We start from the raw sequence: 18148 nt of genomic DNA on the forward strand, positions 1-18148 counted from the left end.
AATCTGTGGGGATCATTTTTGGTGGACGGTTTGGAGATGCAGTCAAGCCAGTTTAGTGTCAGTTGAGCAAACTGTGTGAGTAGGTAAGTCTTTTTGAGAAAAAAAAATAGTAATGAGCTTCAAAATTTCTGTCGGATTAAAACACGGTAAGGGTTACATGTTGGTAACTTGCAAATTATTAGCACCTGATGTACGATGGTCTTTCAAAGTTTATAGCAGTTGCTGTACTGCCACCATCAGGACTTTTTGCTAGCAGAACCAGTTGAAGGAGTCTGACATAGGACTGGACCTTTGTGCAAAGTTTGTTTTAATTTCATACATGGTAACATCAGAGAAAAGACGGAAGACGGGAAAAACAAGAAGACATTGTGTTACCCAGCCCCTAAAATTAAAAGTGACAGAGGCATTGTGGGAGATTTCAGAGTGCTCCGCCTTGCTCTGCCTCAAGAACAAACCTCGTGCAATTAACCTTTAACACTGAACCCCACCGCAGATACAAGATCGAAGTGATTAATACTACACATTTACTGCAAATAATTCCATATTTGTTTCAGCAACTTTTCACTCAACATTGCCCTGTTGTTCAAACAGTTAATTGTTCATTTTTAACTGTGCATAGCAGTGGTTAATATTTGCCCAGCTTGTTTTAGGTGCATGTCTATCATGTGTCAATACTTGGAGAACAGCATCACCCTCTTATGGCTGGAGCCGTAAAACACAGCATGTGATTTGTCACCGAGGTAAAGACTCAGCATTTCAGACGGATAGTCAGTGGGGGGTTTGGAATCTTCAGCAACAAACATTTGCAAACTAATTACAGAAAATTAGCCACTTCTTCTGTTAGTGATGTCCTTGTGTAACACAACAAAACAACCTGATAAGAACTGCTGTGGTTAAACTTGGGACATCGGTCTACATCTGACTGCCTTGTCCGACGTGAACCAACGGTTGTTGAGGTAATCAAGCTGCAGACGTACATGCAGATATCTTCCTTTTGCCAATTGTCAGAGCTGTTTGTTTTTCCTTCTATTTAGATACATTATTGTTTCACTGTCAATTCAGGTTGCCTCCGACATGGAGACCATTTTCATCCACATGCGCTATGTTAGCTGATGTATCATTTATGGCCAGGCAGTCATGGACACTCAAGGGTTAAATTACAACTCTACCATGTGACCTTATAGTTGTCATTGTGATCATCAAAAAGGAAAGAACACGCAATCGTCAGCTGTCCGAGTACATTAGCAGCCTCTGATTGTGGATTGGTAAGACTCCTGGTTTTGACCCATTACCGCGTGGCTCTTACTGACTGGTTTGCCGTACGTCGTGTCCTAAGGAGACAAGATGTATAAAGTTCACAAATGCATGAAAAGCATGAATTTAGATTTATGAAAGAAGTGGAGAAAGAAAAACAAATCGTCACATGAAATAGCAAAGACAATTTCACAAGTCAGATAACTCCTGACGTTACACAAGACCATAAGAGGTAGCTGATTTCAGTTCTATTTTCAAGCATGGTTTAACTGGGACCTCTGCAGACCTACAGTAGATATGCATACTATGCTACTATGCATATAAGATCAGATATAGTGGTATAGATACACAATGTTCACTTTGGACAAATCTTACATAAAAACAAAGCCATGTGTGACAGTCGTCCACTCGCGGGCATCTTGCTGAGCTATCCTGCAGTCATGCATATTACTTTCAGGCTTGCTTTAAAAAAAAAAAAAAATCGAAGCAAGCTCATTTGAACACACACTGATAAAAAATATTTCATCAGATATATCCAGTCACATAAGAAGACATCCTTGACATTTTCTTTTTTCTTTTCTTTTTTTTTTTGTTGCTAAATTCAATGTGTTTTGGGTACGAGGTTTCATACGTACACCTTACAAGATTATCTCAGAGCTAACAACCACCACGTTTAGTCAACTATGTGCAACGTTTTCAATGTTACAAAAAGGCAACACACAAAGAGGTACACTCAATAAGATTATTTATGTTATTGTACAATCTGCAATTTTTTAACAAATAATAATTAAAAAAAAAATTAGTAAGATGTACAGTATTCGAATGATCACATCTGGTGTGGATTGAGGACCCCCGCCTGCCTTGTCACGTCAAGTCCACCCAGAGCTCCAGTGATGGGAGAGGGAGGGGACGAGGGCCTGGAACGACTTTTAGAACTTTGTGTGTGTTTACGCGTACAACACCATACACTCCCTGGCAACGTCACTAGGTACACTTGTACAAATCCAATGTTCCATCACAACAGCTCTGCCAAAAATTCTGCTTTTACAAAGATAGTAAGATGCTGTTTTGACTGACATACGTATTATCGGTTGTAGAAACTGGACCGCAGTGCAGGGATGGGCGTTTGAAGACATCTTCTCGATGACTGGGGGAAAATTAACCATGAGTCACTGATTTGGATGGTAACGTCTACAACAATACTGATCAACAAGGCCGTTAAAAGTTTTAAGTTTACCTATAAAATATGATTTACCAATTAACAAGCCAACACCACAGCATTAAAAAACAATTGAGCCTCTCTCGCTAATCTATGACAAAAACCAGAACAACTGATGAATCAAGCTTGTGGCCGGAGGATCGGTCTCAAACTAAAGATCCTCTGGGTTAGGTTATGGTTTCTGTCGTGCGTCACGGCTCCTCTGAACTTCATGGAGATGACAACAGCTTTTGACTGAGAAGTGGGGCTGAAGGACTCATTAATCAGGGTCAGACGTGTGTTGTCCAAGTGGAACACCATCACTGCTGTGTTGTGCTTCCAGCGCTGCAGTGTTTGGAAAGAGCTTGGTCATTTCTATCTCTAAATGGTCTCTGCTGTGCATTTTCATGGTTACTTTCACTTCCTGCGACAGCCTGTAAGCAGCTGAGTGTGCAGTTTCCTGTCTCCTTAAAAACGGATCTATCTTGCCTCTGACTGGCTGCAGCTGCTCCTTAGTCAAATTCACTCACGCCGCTTCAGGACACACAACCTCACTGATGGTAATGTCAGATGCAACAACGGCCACTAAAGCGGAATTATCACCTTTCGCTGTCAACAAAAACTGAATAATGAGCAGACCTCCAGGCAGAGCTCTTGTGTTGGGAGGAAATTGCACAGGTGTATCTAATGAGATGGCCGTCAAGTGCATGTGTGTGTTTTTGCATGTATCTGTAACTGTTTATGCATACTGGGGTTTTCTGCTATGTGTGTGTTTGCTCCGCCAATGGAATGTAGATGGGATGAAGGGATATACGCAAACAGAAAATTGGGTGGGGAAGAGAGAAGGTGTAGGGGTAGCATGGGCTCAGTTGGTGTAGATCTGGCCCTCGGGTGGCTGAGGAAGCTTCATGTTTTCCTTGCAGGTCATGAGCCGTCGCAGCTCCAGCAGCACCATCCGGATACTGTAGGAGTTCTGCCACTTGGCCAGCGCGGTCACCGCGTGCATGTCGACCTGCAACACACAAAATCAATACGCATGAAAGTGGTGTTGAACCTGCGACATGTAGGCTTTTTTTTTCTTTCTTTCTTTGCCGGAACTACAAAAGCTCACAGTATCGGTGGAATGAATCTCAAGTAACTGCCATCTTAAGTTTTTACAGCAGTGGACCAAAACTGGCAAAATAATAAATAAATGATCCAACAAATAAATAGGTATGCACGTACAAACTCAAAAAATAGTGGGAAAAATGTAGGTATTCATTTCGCAATTAATAAAATGCAACAAAACATGTTCGCGTCATAAACTGATAACTACATTAATCAGATTCTGTATTTACCTGAACACTATATGCCCTTGTGTAATTCTTCATTTATTTTTTCGTTTTATTTATGCGTCTTTCCCATTTGCATATACGTTTCCCTACTTACATACTTCTGCATCTTATTTTTACCTAATTTACTTTAATGTCATGTATTTACTTATAGAGGCAAACATCTGGAGCGCTCAGAGGTTCAAACAGCAGTCACGAAGGTGTTCTTTGGTGTGAAGACTGAAGTTGCATAAAAGGAAGCTCTGAGGCACTCCTCCGGTAAAAGAAGTATTCATTCTGAGGGCTGTTAATTTCATGGTGATATTCTTAAAAAAAACTGACAGCACTTGTACATGTTCAAACGGAGCTAAGTAGCAACCCAAAGGCACAAGAAATTCTTGTTGTAAAAAGTACTTTTCTCCTGTAAAGGTACAAATTGTGTTTAAAGAGTGCGAATGTACCTACGGTGGAATGACACTGATTTGGAAAACTCTAATCAAGACCTTCTTGTCTTCCTTCAATTGTATGTATCTCGATTTTGATGGCAAACACGCCATGTACTTTGTCCCACACAACACCAGGGCTCTTCACACGGGAAAGTCACTCTGAACATACAAAATGTACCTGAACCAAGGAGGTTTCTTGCTTCAAATGTATTTAACGATGTTGCAAGTGCAGGATCAGCAATACTTTCATGTTCACCTGCTGACAGCTGAGACTTACGGGTTCAGATTATCAAGCTAGGATAGCGGGCGGTTTAGAAGGAAGACTCACCACACCGTTGGAGGTGTGCACACCATTCAAGTTTATCTTCGTCACAAATCTGACAAACGGCGGTGACTCTGGGTATCCTGGCCCACATTCAACCTTCAGATTGTACATCCTGTTTTCATAGCTTGTCTGTGGACAGAAGACAGGCAGGGCAGAGGAGAGGAGCAATTTAAAACAGCAACACACACATAAGTAAATTCATACAAGGTTTTATTCTTCTTTTGGAAATTGTAGCTTCATTCATCACATTGCATGCATCTGGCTTTTCTTATTGTTTACTTGGCTGAGGCTCTTACTGACATACAACTTCCATGCTCCTGTTACTACTCACGATGGGTGCTGTAACGCATGCTAGTGGGATCAAACCTGACATCTCTAAGCTGTCCTCACTGGAGTGTTAAAAATATTGCAGCACTCACGCGAGGAGGGCCGAGGATCACTCCTCTCCATCGTGTTAAAGTCATGTCGTCATCGTCTTCCAGACCCCAGCTCACTGTTCCATCCCCCACACCTTTCTGGCCTTCCTCCAGCTCTTCAAGTAGCCGGAAATTGCGAGGAACTTTAACGCCTGTTCGTGGGCAAAGAAATCACATTTTCAGTTCTCACAAAACTTGAGATTTTGGAGCAGATTCAGAGTTTGCGGGGTGAATAATAAGGAGAAAACAGATGTTTAACATGAAAAAGCATGCAATTTCAATTAAAAGTCCTTCCATGGCCCAATTTAGAGTGCAATATTTATAATATTTTATTACATTTTTTCAGATGTGATAATCGTTTCAACATTGCCATGGTAGAGCCACACAGCATGCGATGTTGTGAAATTGTCTCATCTAAGTATCACCGATACACATCAACCGATCATAAATATGATAAAGCACAAGTACCACCTCAACTGTACTTGTCCTCAGGACATGTTCTTGGTTACACCAGACCTCTGCTCTGGGCTACACCACAGACATTACTCTATTAAACTAAACATTCATGGAGCAGCTTTATGCTGAACCAGTATTTAAATGACTGAACTTTTCTATCAAAAATAGTCATTTATAGCAATAACATGCTGTTCATGTTTCATAAAAGTAACCAAGACTTCACTGCTACTGTTAACATTCACGGAAAATGTTCAACGTGTCCGACTATAAAAGAATCCATCTTAAGTCGTGCTACATAAAAACTGGTTTTGACTGAGCAGATCCAGTACCAGTTACACTGATGACTATAACTTAGTGTCACACACACATTAGCTTCAACTCAGCTGTCACAGTCGTAGCTGGTTGGTCTTAGCAAGGCAGTCAATGTAATAAACACAAGGATGCGTGACAGGATGGCCATCAACGGAGACGACAAGATGAGGGAGTTGATTCACTTTATAGCTTTTGTCTCCAAACAACGAGCTAACAGGGACACATCGTGAGCCCTCAACAGGCCTCATCCACCGCCTCAACAAGTTACAAGTGTTGCTCTGGTTACTTGTGACAAATACTCTGAGTGGAGATGGGCGATACTGACGAGAACTATCTTGAAATTATTTGTGTTCGTGGCAATATGAGAATAGAACCATTGAACACTGTCTTTCTGGCCTTGAATCAGATCTGCATACAGTCTTGAGAGACATGCAAACATCGATATAATTAAGATTGCAGCTGGGCGAGGAATACAAATTGTAATCAAAATTACAATATAGCCAACGCAGGGTATGAAAGTAAGAAAATATTTTTGGGGCAACTTTGGCTCCCATAGTATAAAAAACAGGGGCATTTTTTAAATGATTTGAGGCCATGGAAAAATTGTAGTTAGAGCTTGGTTATTTTTAGGGTCCAGCCTATTAAACCATGAGAGCATGATCGGGAGTGGGCCAAACGTTAGCTGATTGACGCTGATTTTAACTCGTAAGTTTCAGTCATAAAATGCCGTTAAAATGGTGTTTTTCTTAGCAATTATGTCCTTGTGTATCCTGTAGAGGGCACTCGAACTCAAACTGAATAAGTTTCCCATGACGTGCCTCGTTGTGTCTGTCACGCTCCACTGATACTATCAGTCCAGCGTGACATGTTAGCAAACTAAAGAAAGTTTTGATAACCTAGCTTACATATTAGCTACCTTGCTAAACTATTTAACTGAGTCAGTCGCGGCACCATGAATGATGCCCCCGAAATGTGGTTTTTGGGGGCATTCTTGCCAAAATTGCAGGCCCGTGGCTCTCGCTAATTCCGACACTGAGTGGGGTACATTTTCAGGAATGTAGAAAAAAATAAACACCATATTAACGGCATTTTATTACTGAAAATGAGTGTTAAAATCGGCGCCAATCGGCCAACTTTTGGACGATTACCAATTATCTTCTAATGGCTATGATCTGCCGATTAAATCGGTTGGCTGATAAATGGGTCGGGCCTTAAAATTAACAAAGCTCTAACTTAAATTCTTTCCATTGTCCCCAATCATTTTAAAAAGGACCCCATGTTTTAGACTGTGGAGGCCAAAACTGCCCCCAAAATATTTTCTTAATTTCCTTCCCTGACCCCAATTCCTTTAATCAAAAATGAAACACAACATATGAGAATCTGTTTCACAAATCCACATTCCAGAGAGAATGAAACAATTGATGATTGCAAGATTCATAATTTAACCCCAGAATAAAAACATGAAAATGTAAAAAATAATTTGTAAGTAAAGAAAAAAATACCTTTCAGAGAGCACAATACTGACAATATGAAAAATTATAATCATGGGAATGAAATTCGAATCATGGGTACAATCATGCGGATGTATCATAGACTGAGAAGCTTGTAATCCATAGAGTTGAGTCCAATCTGCCCGCCAAATAACCCGACTACACCATTTCTTAAGTACAAAATCCTCTTTTCCTGCAATACAATCGGTAAAATAGATGTCATTTTGATCAGCATATACCACATTTCCAATATATCTGCTGATATAATCAGCCTGAAGGTGGATCAGACGTGACAGCACATGCACATCTCCACCAGAGAGGAGATTTAAGGACAGGCAAACTTATCAGTTTACAAGAGCTTCTGTCTGAGCAGTGACTTGCAGAAATTAAGTTGGGAAGTGTTCATGGCGTTGGTCAACACAGGCAGACACTGGCACAGTGCAACAAGACACGCCTAATTCAAGCAGGTTTCATGAACCTTCGGAGAATAACAGGTTATTGGTGTTTGCCGTCTAATTTAACATTTAGCCTCGGCAATGCTGCATCATCTGGCCTCTGCAGTGATGTGGAGCTGCTGTGAGTGCAAGCGAGAGCTATGCAAATAAACAGCCTCGCCGCCAGCTGCTGAAGCATTTTAACTCGCAGACATCTCCAGAGACCTGAGTGCCACCCATCACCGATCGCGTTTATCCGACTAACATTACCTACAAGTCAATAACGTTAGAAATGTTCAGAAACCGTCCCGTCACCGTTAACGTTGCACGGTCACCAGTTAAAGACAACTTATTGATGCAATAGTATCTCGTGGTGACATTTAATTATATTTAATTTTTTTTTAATTTAATGTATCAGGAAATGTTGTGTCGCAAATTGGCTAATAACAACCAAGCGCGTATCGCTAGCAATTGTCACCATGCTAAATTAGGAAACGGAATGGAAGCAAACAAATTCTACAGCACTGCGTGAGCAGATAAGTAGTAGTAGTGCTATTTTATTCGGCTTTCGTGTTAATAGCACGATCCTGTTATCGGAAGTCACACAACGTTTCGTTCCCCGTTAGCTTACGTTAGCTCAACTAATAGCATTGCTTTCCGATTCATTCTCCTCAGCGACTCCTGCTATTCGTTAGCTTGTGTATTCGGATAAAGCGGGTGCGCTTGAGCAAACTCAACCCCATCATGGAAGTTGATAGATATACAGTGAAAATTAAGTCTGCAGATCATTCAACGACAGTTCCTAACGGTGATTTATTTCGCTTAAACATTTACCTGATCCGGCGGCGACCGCCATCTTGTTCCAACTCTACGGGAGCGCGCACGTAGCTAAAGCATTGTAGACATCTGTGCGTGCGGCACGAAGACACGCATAGCAGCGCTTCATTTGGTTCGAGGAAAGATCATGGATTTTCCTGAAAATGTATGGTATTTGTACATCCAAATGCTTGAATAGGTGAGGTGAAAGAATACCATAGAGTCCCGACTCACATCATCAAGTGTGTGAGGGAGGAGGGAAGTCGGGTTCTCTAGATTCATTACAACTCCACAAATAAAACTATTTACTAAAGAATTATGCGGTTTGTGGCTCATAGGACTGCATCGGTGGTGCAAGGATTATCACAATGATTGAGAAAAGTGTTGTAGGTTGTATACATGACAGTCAAACCCTTGGAGCATGGATTAGGCCTCAGTAGGCCCAACAGGTGGCAGCACATTAAATAGTAATAGGTCCATTTTACAGTAGACACTTGGACTGGGCACTCAATCCCATTAATGGCTCCATCTTAGTTAAGTGCCTCAGAGAGCCATCAGAGAGTCCCAATTATAACACACGGATAATTATGATGTATTGAACAAATAGCAAATGATCCCGATGCATCAAAGTGTTGCATAAATATGACTGTTTGTTTTCACACCTCCAACACCATCAGCATCCTCAGCAGGGCTCAGGTTTTAATGCTGGGGGCTTGGCATGGAATCCAAAATCCTGTTTGTGTGCTCCTGTTCACATTATTAGATGTACTTGTATCACGGACGTGTATTTGTGCCAGTCTAGACGTCCGTGTTTGCAATTTATTCGTATACTGAAAAGTGATTTACTAAGATTTTATTTAAGAATTACTGGAAATGTCTTCTAATGAAGTTTTGTTTACATTTGGGAGTTCACTGGAATGTAACAGACAATGTGAGATTTCATTGTACCATTTCATATTGACTGCAGACCCCAAACAGCTTGCACTCAACTATCAACCTCTTAATGCAAAAATCCCAAATCAGAGAACAGTTCCTAACATTTTACATATCAAAGACAAGATGACATTTGACATAGAGGAGAACCCCTGTTGATGAGACTGAACCCATCCATCCATCCATCCATCCATCCATCCATCGTCTTCCACTTGTTCCTATTAAGGGTCGCGGGGTGGGGGCTGGAGCCTATCCCAGCGGCTACAGGCTACAGGCGGGGTTCAGCCCCTGAGACTGAACCCCTCAAACCCAAATCTTTTATTTTTCGATCATCCAAGAAAGAAAGATACTGTAAGGGAGAACAAGTCATGGTAATTATTAACCTTTTATTTTGTTTAGTTATAAATACAGTTTAATATACACATTGTACGCCTTCCGAATGGAAGACAACAAAAAGGCATCAAGGCATTATTCTGATATCTTAAACTCCATCACCACCACCAGCATACATAACCAACTACAACATCCACGTGGGTCCTGCCTCAGAAGAAGCGAGAGGCGAGTGACGGGTAATTTTAAGTCAGTCAATTAACTGTTTTCCCATATCGCTGGCAGGATGTACAAGAAACCAATGAGGGACAGGATAAGGCAATTCAATAAAAAGTTCAAGGATCTATACAAAAGTCATTTCAGCATGTCAAAAACATACTTTTAACAACCGCCCACCCTGCTCACCAACATTTACTTTATTTCCGGTCAGAAAGTATTTAGTTTATCACCGAGTGTCACAAAATACCCTTAAATCCACTGTCTCGAAGCAGAAAAACAAAAACAAAACAAAGCCCAATCACAAGTTCTACTTCAATAACAGGAAGCTGTGTTCCGTGTGCTGGTATATGGCTACAGTTGAACCTATAATTAGATTTGAACTCATTGGCCAACTAAATCTGATGGAAACAAACAAATGATATTACCAACTTAATAGCCATAACTTCACTAATGGAGTGTTCGTATGTCAATTAATATTGAACCACCTGTATCACTTTAAACGCAATCCTGAGTTCATGTGGAGAACTGGAGCAAGTTGATGCCTATTAGATCTGTACTGACTCTCCTCATTTAGCAGCCAGAAATAGCTGCAGTATCTGTCTAAAAGCAAAGCTTACGACATGGCTTACCATTTCTTTCGCCTGCAAAATTGGGCTCCAGGCTAATTATAGCATTATACTTAGCAGTCGTCCGTTTCTGCAGGTTTACATATACACAAAACTTCCTTCAAATTACTTTGATATTATCACAAACGCAATATACTGAAGCCTCAAGGAGAGCAAATGTCAAAATCCCTCACAAAATAAATTCAAATGTGTCTACCGGCTGCATACAGCAGATTAAAAATATATTTTTCTAATACTGACAAAGAAGAACTAGAGGAGTAGAATCTCTACATGGGCCTCATACTTAGTTGCAGTGACACAAAGCTTGATTTACCAGCTTACATTTTTACTACCGAACATACAAAAACTGCTTCTCACAATACTCTACAAGCACTATGCAATCTGCAGATTACTTTCGCTGTTGACCTATCGTAGATAATTCTATATAATCAAGTATGAAGGATTCAAAAACTGGAATATTATATAATCGATGTTTAGCTTCAAAATCAGGCATTACTCTTCTTAAAGTGCCTACTTTGACTTTAATAATTAAGCATTTTATTCATATTAATAGCAAGGTTAGCTAAAACCTGAAAAGTCAGCCATATTTCCTTGGAATGGAGAAAATATTTTGGTAGTTTAAACTTGGGACCATTTGTTCCCCATTTGGAGTAATGTTTTCAAAGCATAACAATAAATTTCACCCCCCATTACACAAATTCAAGAACAGCTGGTGACCCTGTATTTTGCCTGCACATGTCATCATGCTGTATGCACGCATGCATTCTAACATCTGTGCAAGGGACATCTTAATTTAAAGTCATTTTGTCATGCACTTTTCAAAGTGGCTAAATCGTAGAGCTCCCAACTTTGCTAATATTTGTAAACTATTAGAAAAAGAAAGGCATTTGAATCTAATCCGATGAGTTAAGACGTATAGTTAAGGGCCTCTTATTACACTGCATAGTTATCTGCTGTACAATACATTTACAAATGACTGACTTAAGCGTCAAAAAGCCTTTCACCCAATTACTTAATCACATAATCTCATCTATAGCAGTGAAAAAAAAAAAAATCCTGGATCATCAGCCTCCACCGAAGCCCTTACATCACCAAGTCTGCTCATCACACTTACCAAGACGGTACACAGTGGCAACACTACTCACGGGGAATGTTACACTCTCAAACAGACAAATTCCCCCTCACAATACAAAAGAAGATGTGAGGAGAGGAAATGATGTTACATCATGTTGGCACATTACTTTAGAGTATCTGCGTGATTATCTCCGAGACACAGACCCCAGAAAGACAGAAAAATCCCCCAAAACAACACAAAGAAGCGTTGAAATGAAGCTAAACAAACACAATTACAAAATTACTGCATCTGTGGTGTGTAAGGCAGCTCGACAAAACTGCACGTGCCTCTTTCCTGTCTAATAAACTAGCGTCTACGATGATCGTCTCAAAAGAAAACTAGTTGGACCAGAAAGACTGCAGCATGACAACATACATTTATATTATCGCCGTTTCAGTTCCACTTTTTCTGATCGAATTATTGCGTTCATGCTGCCTGAGAATCATCTGTTTTACACTGAAGTGATACTTCACTGACAAGTGTATTTTGCCTTTCAAGTACTGACAAATTCACAAAGAGGCTTCTACCACCACCAGCCGTACTTCTCTGTGCCTCCAGAACGCAGAAAGAGTCAGTCACAAATACTCAGCTTGAAGCTAATGGTACCCCGGTCTCAGGATGCCAGTTTACCAGCTCAAATATGTGTCTTTTTTACCCAGCTGTATGCTCTCTAGTCCTCACATGGACGTGTTGGTTCACCTCAATGACACCACTGGTCCCATTTATCCACAGTAGCACAGAACCAAAGTGTTAAAGTTGAATTTTCTTAGCCAAACTGAAAGTGATAGTGAATTATTGAGCATACGGCTGAATGAAGAAGACTTGGATGATACTGACCAGTGCTCCTGAGACTTTGTAGACAAGTGGTTTTTTGGACAGGTTATGCAGCAGGAACACTGTATTTTTGAGCGGAAAACACCTATTAGTGAGTGCTTGACATACAAAATACACTTTATTAGATGAAGAATTCACTTGAAGATATCTCATCATGAAGCCATCAGGGGACCTGACAGCATTTTGCTTTCAATTTTTTTTGGTTTTCGCCAGTCGTTTAGCATCCTGGCTGGATCATTTTGGCATTACAGCGTCTCATTGCCTTTAAAAAAAAAGCCATGATATAACTGTTAAATATGGCTAGAAAAATCAATGGGTATCAGCTGAATATATTAGATTTATTTCTCATTTTCAAAAAGGTCCAAAAGTGTGCCGCTGACCCAAAATGTGCATCAACAGTCTTTAACCAATTTGTTATTTTAGCTAACTGTACAGGTAAAGCATCCTTCCAGTCCAACTTCCTCACCACAGTCTAAATCCAATTTTATCCCGAGCACATCAAACAGACCTTTGATTAGGAGGAGACGTAAAAATGGATCCAGAGGAAATAAAGCAGCACTAAATATAATGTGACTTATCACCTCTGGAGACATATTCTTGCTTTGGATCGTTTGAATTTTCAGAAGTGAAGGAAATCTTTTCAGCTTCATGGGGAGTGATTGCAAGTTATGCGCCTGACTGGATCTTCTTTGCAACAGTCTTTGTAAATCACCCCAAAAACATGAAGAGTGACGTTAGATGAGAGTTGAGGATATATTGCAATTTGAAAAGAAGATCTCCATTGTGAGAAATGAAAACTTCCTCTTGGAAAACAGACAAAATGTGCAGGACTTAAAGCTATGGCATCAAAAACGGTTAGTTTTTCTTCCTATGTATTACAGTTTAAGTGAGGCAAAAAGGGGGTGAGAAGTCTGGACGGAGCCAGCATCTTCTGAGGTAGGGTGCAGTTAGCCCGCACAGTTACTTGACTTTCTGAGCCCATTTCAGGTCGTCCGCCCTGGGCTTCTCTCCAGTCACACTCTGGATCAGGTCCTCCAGGTTCCTCCAGAAGCCCAGCTTCTCCAGAGGGTAGTTCAGCCAGCCTGGAGAAATAAAGCTCAGTGACAACGCTCCACGTCTTCAAATGTACAAACTGGCGTTCTAAAGACAAACCTGTCGTGATGCAGAAGTACGTCTCGTGTGGGGAGACGTGATGGACGCGGTGGTGCTTGCGGGGAAGGATGATGTGGCAGTCTTGTAGGAGCACGACCCAGCGAGGAAGGCCGAAGTACGTGTGAGACCATTTGTGAATCTGGTTTGTGAGGGTGACGAAGATGGCGAGTGCAAACAAGTAGCAATACCAGGGGTAGATATGGTAAATCTCCGCTGCAAGTTAGAAAAAAAAAAAAAGATACCAGCCAGATGAGAGGGAGTCAGGAGGTTTTTTTTTTACTTTCACTGCAAGCTCCCCTGGTAGTCAATCTAATGTCCACGAGTCCATGTAGTTATTTGAGTGGTGATGTCATTCACACAAAAATGCCAAAGCAGAGAGGTGTCAAGAATCTGAAGCTTCTGTCGGACAAATTCCAAATGCAGGAGACTCGTTTTTAACACCCAAATTATTCTAGTGTCATGTAATCACCCAGGTTTCACCCGCCCCACCCCCACCACCACCACAGTAGTGTCATTGGTTGCAAATACATTCTTGAGCTGATTTTCTTGACTTTATCTTAAGTTGATAAAAAGTTTAGCTTGACTGTCTAATGTTGTGGTTTCTGTACACATGAGCGGCACCAGCAACTGTGCTTTTGGTGACACTACACTGTGTCAGAGTGAAGTTGTTGAATATTTTTTGTTGTGTCTCTCTTTTGTGTTGCACGCCCTCGCCTCACAGCCAGCTGCACATAGAGACCATTGTTATCAGTCCAGCTGAGAGGAGGACTCTTTTTGCTGAAAATTAGGGTTGAAGCTCAGTTCTAGCAGGGAAGTAGGCATTATCTGCGTTTTAATAATACTTTTTATCAGTAGGGTTCTGTGAATACATTTGCATCTTTAGGGAAGCCCACATGTCTTAACTTCAACCTTCCATCTTACATAATAGAACACACACACAGACACACAGACACACACACACACACACCTGATTCAGATCTGCATTAACATGCATCCTTAGTGATCTGACCACAAGTCAGGACTGCGCTGAGGATACATGGGATCAGTCAGAGGTGATCTGGGCTTCATTCTCTTAGCAGTGTGAACACAAACTTGACGTATTTTTTACAAGTGGATCAATATAAGACAAATATTCTGTAGCCTGTTGAGATTAGCTATGAAAATAAGGAATGATATCAGTGTTATTATCAGACAATCAGTGTTCTAATTTCAAGTGAATTAAAGACAATATACAGCGGAAAAAAAAAATACAGAAAAACAAACAGGAAACAACAAGACAGGAGTATGAATACATTGTTTCATTTTCACGCGGGTTGGGAAATAGTCCTGCATGTGCCACTAGAAATCAGTACAATGTTTTGCTGGTAAAAAACCCATTTGTTCTCGGCAGACGTAACGTTGGTGTCATTTGCATATCGGAGGTCTGGATATAAGTGGTCACTCAAGACTCATGTACTTTAAAGGTCTCCACTTGTGATCGGATCACGCGGGATGCATGTTAATGCCACATCTGAACAGCGACACACACACGTTCTCACACACACGTTTGCACACACACACTAGGTGAAACAGAGCAGCGGAGAGCAGAGCAGGGCTGAAAATGACAGCAAAACTGCAGAGGCTCACACTGAGCTGAAACTAAATGAGTGCACATAAATTAGGTACATAACATCAAAGTTATATTTCATTATTTTCATTAGCAGCATTAAATGAAGTTCTTTTTCTTTCTTGGAGCCCCCCCCCCCCCCTTCACGGTAATGGAAGGAGGATCACAAATTAGATCAGAATGGGATGTTTTCATGCAGAATATAATGTTGGGTTTGTTGACAGAAAACTCACCGGGGGAGAGGGTGAGGAAGTTGAAGGCCATGTTTGCAAGAGGAACTATGGTCAACATGCAATTGTCACCATTGGTCTCAATGAAGTCATGACGGGTGATGGCGGTGGGATCAATGTGGTGCTCCCTAAATGGTCGTATAAAGGCCTGCGGGGCAGATAAGACAGTGCAGTGGGGTGAGAAACAAGGAATAGTGCAGAAAAAGTAAGACCTGGACAGATGTTTTAGAGCAGGGGGCCTCAAGGTTTGAGATGGTGGGCCTCCCCATAAACAAAGTTTGAAATAAGGAGCCCTGCCTACTTCACCTATAAAGTTCATGATCCCTTGGACTAATATTTGTGTTTTTCATAACATCACCAAATACATAGTCATTTATGAGCTTGGGACTTGTAAAGTAGGAAAAACAGCAAAATTCCCACACCAGAAAAACGATCTCTTCGCCATCTTTAATCGTGTCACACACAGTAGGAGATGTTCTACATGATGCTCTTTAACAACTAAAAATGCCCTTGCCCAGAACTACCTGAAGCCCCTGTGGGGAAATCCTCCATCAAAGAAAACACAAAATGAATTCGTTTTAGAGGGGAAAAAAAAATTAGACATGGCTTCATGTTTGCCTACCTTTCCAAAGATGGGTAGATCCACGGATCCCCATGTGTCAGCCCCCCAGTGAACAAGCCCTGATGCGAAGTCTGCTGTGAGGATCCCCGCCACTGAGGAGGGACGAGAAAACGTGACGCCGTGGAAGATACTGAGAGCAGCCAGGCTGTAGGAAACATCTGCAGTTTTAGAATATTTTACGTACCGATACCCAAGATGATGTGCCACAAATGTCCCAGATGAAAATTGGCAAGGAGGTGAATGAAATTGAAGGCCATGAGAGAGAAGCAGAGGACAACACTTATCCATTCTTGACATCTTTTGCCTTCAAGAAAAACAAAAGCTGTTAGCGCAGCTGGACACATCAGCAGTGGTTCCTGTTTGAACAGATTTGGAAAACACTTCTTTCTCTCTCCACAATACCGTAGCAACATTCCAGCCCATATTATCGATAAATACAAAGTTAAGCAAAACTCTCAGCTCATGTAGATGGTGGCTAATTTCCTCCTGTCACTTCTGTGCACTCGGCACAAGTTTCCAGACGGACGATGAACCGTCATGACGGACCACATTAGGGCAGCACCTGCAGCTTCGAAAGCTGACGTCTGCATGCAGTTTGGTTTTAAAGACAAACCAGAGGAGTTAGGTAGAACAAGTGTGACGTACTTAGCATCAGACGACTCACGTGGCGCGTGGCAAGTTGTATTTTCAGCTCTACTTTGAAGTTTTCTATAAGTTCCAGAGAGTATCGCAAAATATCGTTAGAAAATCCTACCATGACATGATACGTGCCGTGTTATGTGTGGTGTTATGAGGTCCTTGCCTGTACCTAGCCCTGGTTTTATTTATGTCATACATTGACGTCAGTCCACAGTGCCTAGTGACGTCATTTCTTTCAAACCATAGTGTCCAAAGATTACTACAGCAGTCAGCATAAGTAATCATCAGATGAGGCATTACAGCAACCTGCAGCAACGTTCCTCTGTACCTCACTGATGTGACCCTGCAGCTGGGCTTGAAATACCTGTCTGCATTTTACAGCTCAAAGAAAGCTGGACGCTAGATGGTGTGAACCCCTCTGACAGGTAAAAATCTGACATCTACTCAAAGCTGTACGATACAGGTCCATGTAAGGCCTTCAGCTGATACGAGGGATTGAAAAGGCAGCAAGTGTTTGAACACTGGGTGTGTGTGGTCAAGTTCCACATCCATGAATAATAGTTGCACCCCTGGCTAACAGGTAAAACTGTTTAGTTTTGCAGTCCTTCATGTCTATGCGCTAATATGGCTACAACAGTGTTATGAAAGGTCACAGCAACTCCGTGACCATATGAGGCATCTGTTTTTAGCCGAAAGCAGAAGCTGAAGGGTTTGCTAACCTCTGTTTGATGCTCGAAATGTCAAAGAACAACAGGCAGCGACTCAAACACAAAAATTCAACCAATCTCACATGATTCCTATTGTGTAACCACAGCGGTGCGGCTGTTAACAAGCCCCGAAATGTCGCCGATTGTTCACTGTCATTTAACTAAACCTGTTCAAAACAATGAGGTCCTCTTGTTTGTGATTATAGTTTACGACCTGGTAACTATATAAACCCTGATGTCATGTCACGCCACTTATAGGTGCTTGAACCGGGGGAACCAGCAGAGGCTCTCGCACGGAGTTGCTAAAGGGATCGACTCACCTGGCGAGTATAAATTGGCCAGTTCTCGGGCACCGGCGTGTTGTGGACCCCATCTGGCCGCGCCCCGGCCGGGTCCCTGCTGTTCGGGGTTCTGTGTCTCCCCTCCACACCCGTTCTCGTTGACCATTCTCGCCATTTCTCAACTGTGGGCCGCCCAGCCCCTTCGGTCTCTCTGCTCGCAGTCAGGAACCAACGGAATCATCAACTTCTCAGCCCACAGACAACGTAGCGATTTGATCCAATCAGGTGCGAGATGTTGTGAGCAACAGCCAATCGAAGGACGGGAAATGTAGCAAAAGAAGCCGGGTAACCAATGAGGTTGCGAGGAGCAAAGACCGCATTTCCTGACCCCACCCAGC

The 18148-nt window shown here is 41.7% G+C and overlaps 2 protein-coding genes across 2 annotated transcripts; both read right to left on the reverse strand.

The window, feature by feature from the left end:
• Positions 1 to 1722: 1722 nt before the first annotated feature.
• LOC147255545 (ubiquitin-conjugating enzyme E2 variant 1-like) lies at positions 1723 to 8597 on the reverse strand. The gene is made up of 4 exons (XM_086213325.1): positions 8476 to 8597; positions 4953 to 5101; positions 4537 to 4662; positions 1723 to 3464 (listed from the first exon to the last, which is right to left on the reverse strand). The coding sequence occupies exons 1-4, from the start codon at positions 8495 to 8497 to the stop codon at positions 3318 to 3320; spliced, it is 444 nt and encodes a 147-aa protein (XP_086069451.1). The 5' UTR covers positions 8498 to 8597; the 3' UTR covers positions 1723 to 3317.
• Positions 8598 to 9762: 1165 nt separating this feature from the next.
• Positions 9763 to 17982, reverse strand: peds1b (plasmanylethanolamine desaturase 1b). Its single transcript, XM_086213326.1, has 6 exons — positions 17790 to 17982; positions 16308 to 16427; positions 16124 to 16215; positions 15505 to 15649; positions 13666 to 13878; positions 9763 to 13595 (listed from the first exon to the last, which is right to left on the reverse strand). The coding sequence occupies exons 1-6, from the start codon at positions 17923 to 17925 to the stop codon at positions 13474 to 13476; spliced, it is 828 nt and encodes a 275-aa protein (XP_086069452.1). The 5' UTR covers positions 17926 to 17982; the 3' UTR covers positions 9763 to 13473.
• Between the last annotated feature and the right edge of the window lie 166 nt (positions 17983 to 18148).

Source organism: Aulostomus chinensis, chromosome 9 (assembly GCF_037954235.1).
Source record: "Aulostomus chinensis isolate RoL2024-O1b breed Wild chromosome 9, RoL_Achi_v1.0, whole genome shotgun sequence".
NCBI lineage: Eukaryota > Metazoa > Chordata > Actinopteri > Syngnathiformes > Aulostomidae > Aulostomus > Aulostomus chinensis.